The sequence below is a fragment of the Gymnogyps californianus genome, chromosome 1, assembly GCF_018139145.2.
Source record: "Gymnogyps californianus isolate 813 chromosome 1, ASM1813914v2, whole genome shotgun sequence".
Taxonomy (NCBI): Eukaryota; Metazoa; Chordata; class Aves; order Accipitriformes; family Cathartidae; genus Gymnogyps; species Gymnogyps californianus.
The window spans coordinates 2,421,732-2,429,295 of NC_059471.1; the positions used below are offsets into that span (position 1 = coordinate 2,421,732).

Sequence of the window (7,564 nt, forward strand, 5' to 3'; positions counted from 1 at the left end):
GAAAGGGTGTCGAGGTGGTAGTATAGCATAGGTTAGGCAAAGCAATTGCCTTAGAAGAAACATCTCCCAAAAGCAGAAGTTTGTCTACCGAGATGGGGTTGGATTGGAAATATCGTAGTGCCCATCACTGTGCTGTGGTTTGGAGGAAATGTTGGTTACTGAGGAGGAGCCATGTGTGGATGAAGGGGCAGAGTCTGATTATATTTTGGCTGGAATCTGTACTTCCTCATGGCACCGAGGAAGATGCAGAAACCATGATGGTGTTGGACATTGCAGTCAGATATTTTAATAGTGTGCTGTTGTCTTCTCTCCTTCGCTGCTTCGCAATCAGGATGCATCGAATGATGAAAGAAGAATCGAGTTTCAGGACAAGCAGCCTGGAAAACACGACGCGGGACCCGGGCAAAGAAAAGCTGCACATGAAGCTCTGCAGTGGGTCCTGCCATGCTGAGCAAATCCTCCAGACACTGAACTCCTACCGGCAGAGCGGCATCTTCACAGATGTGGTGCTATTAATTGATGGACAAGAATTCCCCTGTCACCGTGCCACTTTGTCAGCCAACAGCACGTATTTCCGGGCCATGTTTGGTGGCAATCTCAAGGAAGGCCACCAGGATATCATTAACATCCAGAAGATATCTGCGTCCACTATGTCTCTCCTTCTTGACTATATGTACGGGGGGAACATCATCATTCAGGAGGACAACGTTGAAGGCATCTTGGAACTGTCTGACTTGCTGCAGATCTCCAAGCTCAGAGATGCTTGTGTCACCTTCCTTGAAGGCCAGCTTCACCCATGCAATTGTTTGGGCATCATGAAGTTTGCTGATTCATTCTCCATTGCGTCTCTGACAGAAAAGAGCAAGAGGTTCATGCTGGAGTGCTTTGTGGAGGTGTCGTGTCATGAAGAGTTCCTGGAGATGGGTGTGAAGGAACTGGTTGAATATCTATCCGATGAACAGCTGGTGGTCCCCAAGGAGGAAGTGGTCTTTGAAGCAGTCATGCGCTGGGTTCGGCATGACATACCTGCCAGGAAGGGAGCCTTGAAGGACCTCCTTGAGCATGTGCGTCTGCCCCTGCTCGACCCCACCTACTTCCTGGAGAAGGTGGAAATGGATGGACTCATCCAGGACTCGAAGGAGTGCATTCCTCTACTGCACGAGGCCCGCAAGTACTACATCCTTGGGAATGAGGTCAGCTCTTTACGATCGAGGCCCAGAAGGTAAAACACAGTGTCTTCTCTAGACTGGCATGGCCTAAGTTGATGGATGTTAAAGTTTGAGGGGCGTTCTTGGGGTTTTTTTCTTTTTTGTTGTTTTTTTTTTTCCCTCCAATTGCTTCTCTTTTGGCCTCCCTGTTTCCAAAAGAAAGGCATTGGAGATGTTTGCCTGGCTTAAAGGATTCCTGTGAAATTTATACTAATGCATGTGACGCTTTTTTTCTGTTGTTGTTGTTGTTGTTGTTGGCAAGAAGTGCTCTAGTCACGCTGCTCTGGGTGTGCAATGATGCTATCCAGATGCGTGTCCAGACTATGGGCAGGATGGGGTGTTTGTAGCTCTTTATTTCTATCTGCTTTCACTAATGGGTAGAGCACTGGGTTGAGACCTGTTTTCCATTCCCAGTTCTGCCACTGGTCTGCTCTCATTTCACCTCTTTTGGTCTCTCTCCCACCTTCTTCAGGCTGTCTGTTAGCAGGAAGGCTCGGACCAGTCTCAGTCCTCCTGGCCGTCAGCGTGATGCCTGGCTCAAAGGCATTGCTGCAGGCTCAGGAATTAATGTTCAGGGAAAAAAAGCAGTTACTGTCCAGGTGGCTACCTAGGCATCCCCAATTTTTTTTTTTTTCTTTTTTTCTTTCCATTGATTTATTGATGAACAGCAAGAAGATAAAGAGATGCTGGTCCAGGTAGCTGCCAGTGTAAAGTGGAGGAGGCAAAGAAAAAGTGATTTCTAGGGTTGGGTGTGTGTAAAAATCTGCACCTTTTTTGTGACTGTGAAGTTTGGATTTGACTAGCCACATTTTAAGTCTCTGCTGTACCTTCATGGTGCCACAGGTCCCTTAGGGTGTGCTTGGTAAGAGTGCTGATGGACACCTCTGCTCTGGGCTGGGTTGCCATATCAAACTGAGTTGGTTTGCAAGGCTCCCCATCCTTTTCCAGAGGACACCCATGACCACGGGGCTGCAGGGCCAGGTTCTTGTGCTCTCCTGCTCTTCAGCCCAAGGAGTGCAGGGTTTTTTTGCCGCTCAGTGGGCAGAAGGACGGGGGTTGCCCCAGTGCATCTCAGAAGCCCCAGCCTGGCATTGAGGGCATGTTTCTGTCAGGTGGAAGAGATGGTTTGACACACCTTCTCTGTGCTGAATACCACAACAGGCTATTATATACAGAACTGCTCAACAACAGGGTCCATGGTGATCTCCTCAAGGACACAAACAGCTAAAATTCACTGGGGATAAATCCCACCCCCCAGCATCCACATTTTACCTCCCTCCTTTTACAGCTTGGGTCTTAAGTGAATTGTTTCAGCTTGCACAAACCATGGCAGAGCTGGGGATTGGACCAAGTCTTTCAAATCCTCTTTCACCCTCCTCCTTCCTCTCCCCTCCTCTCCTGCAGAGCCGTTCCTCTCTTGCCACCTACTAGTTGGCAGGATTTTCCTTCCCCTGCTGTCTGTCTCGTCTGCTCGCTGCTATTAGGGCTGGAGAGAGAGAGAGATTTCCTGGAAACACTTCTCTCTCCAGGCAGAGAGCTTGCCGCAGGCAGGCTGCCAGGAACAGCTTTCCATGCTCGTGGCTGTGCCTTACGGATTATTAGGTTCGATTGTGCTGGAAGGGGGAGGGTGAGTGGCAGGAGGCAATCTCATGAGGGACTTCTAAAGGTCATTCCCATTTTCTTTCCCTATGCAGTTTGGACCCCTTCCCACCTAAGCTAGGAGGTGCCTTTGATTTGATTGTGCAGACAAAAGGGAATGTGCAGGGGTGAAACGATTTGCCCAGAAAATCAGTAGCTGATGCAGGAGAGGACCTTGCCCTATCTACGGGACCGTGCTGCCAATGTCCTAGATAGGATGGGAGGGATGATGGAAAGGAGTAGCCTGGCCCAGGGACTTACCCATGCCTTTCATGGACTAGATTCATGGAGCTGGCAGAAGTCATCATCGTCATCGGGGGCTGCGATAAGAAAGGCCTTCTGAAACTGCCCTTCACAGACCTCTACCACCCAAAGAGCAGGCAGTGGACAGCCCTCTCCAGCGTGCCGGGCTACACCAAGTCAGAGTTTGCTGCCTGCACACTGAAGAACGATGTGTACATATCAGGTGAGATACTCTGGACCAGATGGTCCCTTCCTGGTTGCAAAGAACAGCAAGACCTCTGCTTGGACAGCCACTCCTTAGGTCTATTCACTAGGACTCATTCACATGCATCTCAGCTTTGGAGCAAAGTCGCTTCCTGGTGATGTTTATCCCTAGGTGGTTTGGATTTTGTTGTCCCAAGGAACAATTTCACCTTTGAGGGGAAGGATGACAGTATTAAAAAACCTTTCCTTCCTGTTGGGCATCTGTCAAAAGTGTTTGGCTGTGGAATGAGCTGGTTTTGGTGTGTGTCGTCAGACAGGGTTTCCTAAAACATCAGAGTCTCCCGCCTGTCCCTCACTTAAAATATAATGCCTATCAGATGAGTTCTGTATAAGAGATGGAGCAGTATAACAAGTGCCTTGAAGTCCAGATGGTATCTCCCTTAGGAAGCTGAGTTTACATGGCCATAGCTCAATAACTGCATTCTGGCCTAAGTTGTTCCATTGCATGGAGGAACTATGCAATATTGTGGTGTAGTGAGGTGATGGGCCTGTCCTTGGGATCATACCAGCCCTCCGTCCCTCTGTTTTTCAGGAGGACACATCAGCAGCAACGATGTTTGGGTGCTGAGCTCCCAGCTGAACGTCTGGATCAAGGTTGCTTGTCTGCAGAAGGGCCGATGGAGGCACAAAATGGCAACACTTCAGGGCAAGGTAGGCAATGGCCTGAATTTTGGAAGAAGCCATGTGGAGCACTGTCCCCCACTTCTCCTGCAGCCCAGTACAACGAGAAACTGTCAGTGTGTGTTTGTCTTCTGGGTCATTTAGAGATGGTTTTGAAGGGAGAACAACTAGGACATAACCATGACATCATTGGTTTCAGTTGGGTGTGTGTTTTCACCTGAAGTAGTCACAAATGAAGTTGTAGCAATAAGATCTACCATGAGATGGTACAAGACTTCTGCAATAGCTGTGTTAAGTCTTTGGGTGAAAGCTATACAGTGTGGGGTGTTTCACAGAATCATAGAATGGTTTGGGTTGGAAGGGACTTTTAAAGTTCATCTAGTCCAACCCCAAGGTTTTGCCGTGGCTTGGTGTCTGTCCTTCTGGCCAAGTCCTAGCCTCCCCTCACGTACGCCGTGACAGCGTAGCCCATTAGGTGAGTCCAGGAGTTTCTAATCGGCTTGCTTTGCTCCTTTTGTGGCAGATCTACGCTGTGGGAGGCTTTGATGGTTTTTACCGCCTCTCCAGCATGGAGTGCTATGACACCTTCTCCAACAGCTGGTCAACCTTGGCCCCGCTACCTCAAGCTGTGAGCTCGGCGGCTGTGGTCTCCTGCCTGAACAAGCTCTACGTGCTGGGCGGTGCTGTGGATGACACCGCTAACACCGACAAGGTATTGCTGGGGCATCAAGAATGGACAGAGACCTAAAAAAAGAAGGTTTGCCAGGGAACGTGGAGGGAAATGGGGTTGTCCTTAAGCTACAAGGGTGCCTTTTTTTTTGAAGACTAATGAAGGCCCCCTTATAATAAGATGAGAAGTCATACATTTAAATGGAAGCCAGTGAGACTTAGGGACCAGAGAGGGAAGGTGTCAGGAGTTGACAGTATATTAGGCATGGTTTCAGTAGAGCCTGTTCTGCTCTGAAGCCTGGTCAGCCCTGAGGCACCACAGGAACAAACCTCCGACACTGTGGGCACTCACTTCAGATAAGTAGCAACAGTAGTAACTGCCTGGAGGAGACCTCTGCAAGCCAGACACGGTGCTTCTGGTCTCCTGAGCTGCAGGAAGACCCATCAGTACTTCTCAGCTCCATCTCTGAACACTTAGCCATGTGCTGTCTGGGTCAAGGACAGCCACCCTGGGGGCTTGTAGTTTGTCTGGGAGACTTGAACGCAAGAAGGAATGCTAGAACTCCTCATCCCTTTGCTCACTGCACTGGTCTCTGGGTGTTGAAGCTCCCATCCATGTTTCTGTCCCCATGCGCTTTTATTTCTAGTGAATAGCAGTTTCATCCAAGCAGGGAGATGTGGTAAATTCATGTTCCCATAGCTGCGTTTCTCCTCCCAGGTCCAGTGTTACGATCCAGAGGACAACAAGTGGACGCTCCTGTCTCCCACCCCTTTTTACCAGAGGTGCATCAGTGCCGTCTGCTTGGACAACATCATTTATGTTGTAGGTGGACTCCTCAGCAAAATCTTCAGCTACGATCCAAGGAAAGACAGCTGGCGAGAAGTGGCCACCCTCCCCGGGCCTCTGGTAAGGAAGAGGTTTAGGAAAGAAGCTCTGAGCCTTCCCTTTCTCTCTAGAATAGGAGCCATCTGTGCTTTGCTGAGATTGAAGGCAAGGAAAATACATTGTGGGTTTGGCTCTGAGCATGTGAACGTGACCTCTGTAGAGCAACTCAAACATATATGTACTCACCATCGGTGTCCGTACTGCTTGGAGGATGCCTCTCCCACAGCAAGCCCAAGTTTTCTTGCTGAGAGTGGGTCTACACTAGCTCCTAATGCCAGAGGAGTGGATCTGCAGGGTGAAACCATTGGTGTTGAGGACCTGTTCTCCACACTATGTGTTTCAGGGTGAGGGTTACGCTGGCTCTAGTCTGGTCTGTGGACTCAACATGGACTGGTGGTGGTAGTGTATCTTCGTTTAGTGTCATCACGGTTTTGCACTCCAAAGCCGTGCTGCAATGTGAGCCGTGGCACAGTGAAGAGGAATGATGGGATACAGCTCGCCCCGCTCTGAATTAAAATGCCCATGTCAGTGCACCCTTATAAGTGGCTTTCACAGAGAGGTGCTGGCTGGCTCTTGGGTCTCTTGGTGTGCTTGTGAGTCTGGGGGACTGTCAGAAACAGCAACGATCCCATCACTGGCTTCAGGCATTTCAAGTGCCTAAACTCTTACTGAAACAGTAAGATTGCAGCACCTCAAGAGCCAGACTTTACTTACCTGACCTACTTTTGCTCCCTTCTGCTGGGCAGGTGAGAGTTGAGCCCATTGTAATGACTCACCCCCCTGCTCAGCCCCGTTGCCTAAAGCTGGACGCTTGCTCCTCAGCTTTTGGGATTTCCCTCTGCTTTCCAGGAGAGCTGCGGCCTGACGGTGTGCGGAGGGAAGATTTACATCCTGGGTGGCCGAGACGAGAACGGGGAAGGTACGGACAAAGCGTTCACTTTCGACCCGGTAACGGGGAGCGTGGAGCAGCAGCCGCCGCTGCAGCGCTGCACCAGTTATCACGGCTGCGTGACCATCCTGCAGCGCATGAACAGATGACCACGGGGCTCCGACTGCGTCCACCTCCCACCCAGAGCCTCCCCTTGAGACAGTGGCCACCCAGCATCTGGACAGACATCTCACCTTTGTGCAGGGAATACAAGCCACTGAAGAAGATGTGCTCCAGCCAGCCCCTGAGCAGCCTCTGTTTTGTTTTTCCTGGCCTGATGACGCCAATGGCTTTGATGCTGATCTAGGTGAGAGGATGAAAGGGTGCTGGGCTGTGTGAAGCTGCATCGCAGACCTTGCCACAGTAGGATTCAGGTAGCCTTGCAGCCCCTGGAACTACTGAATTTGACCTTTACTTAGGTTTTCCTGGCTGTAGATTACAGTTTTCTGTTACATTTGCAACAGAGGGTCACTGTCCTGCAAGGACAGGTATTTGCTGCTTTCTGACGCCCAAGACTGTTGCAGTAACAATTACAGTTACAGGATCCAATTCTTTAGCTAAAGCTATCAGATATTTGTGCATTTAGCTCTGTAGAACCCTGTGTCAAAGCACAGTGGTGACCTAAATGGTCATTAACGTCCATGAACAGTTGGTCCCATTACAGTGGAGAGCTGAGACTGAGACTTCAAAGCCGATATCCCAAGAAAATTTCTCCGGTAAACCTCCAAAAGCCAGGTTAAATAGTCCAAGCTCTGACTCCATTCTGCACATGCTGTATGAGGGTCTATTCCCCTGAAGCACGGAGTGCTGTCTCTTTTCATACACGTTTTGTGGTTGGACTGCTGTCTCACTGTGTCTTTGTCATTGAGAGGACAAGTGAATCGTGTAGCCAAGAGTTCCTTCTTCAGAGAGCAGAGGTAGGGGGAATGTTAACGTGTAGGAATTAAGCATGAAGACCTGAAGCACAGTAGCCACAGAATCACATCTGGCTCATTTTGTCTCTGGAGTATGCTAGTAAGTATTAAAATAAGCTCAATATTTAACAGATTTGATACAGAGTCCCTGGGAGCCTGAATGCGCAGCTCATTTGGAGGGCAAGCGTTTGAT

At 49.6% G+C, this 7,564-nt stretch overlaps 1 protein-coding gene across 1 annotated transcript; it reads left to right on the top strand.

Annotated features, from left to right (window-relative positions):
- The first annotated feature begins 306 nt into the window (after positions 1-306).
- On the top strand, positions 307-6,567 carry KLHL35 (kelch like family member 35). Its single transcript, XM_050914722.1, has 6 exons — positions 307-1,222; positions 3,128-3,312; positions 3,886-4,004; positions 4,498-4,686; positions 5,362-5,550; positions 6,379-6,567. Exons 1-6 carry the CDS (start codon positions 333-335, stop codon positions 6,565-6,567), a joined length of 1,761 nt encoding a protein of 586 aa, XP_050770679.1. The 5' UTR covers positions 307-332.
- Positions 6,568-7,564: the final 997 nt, after the last annotated feature.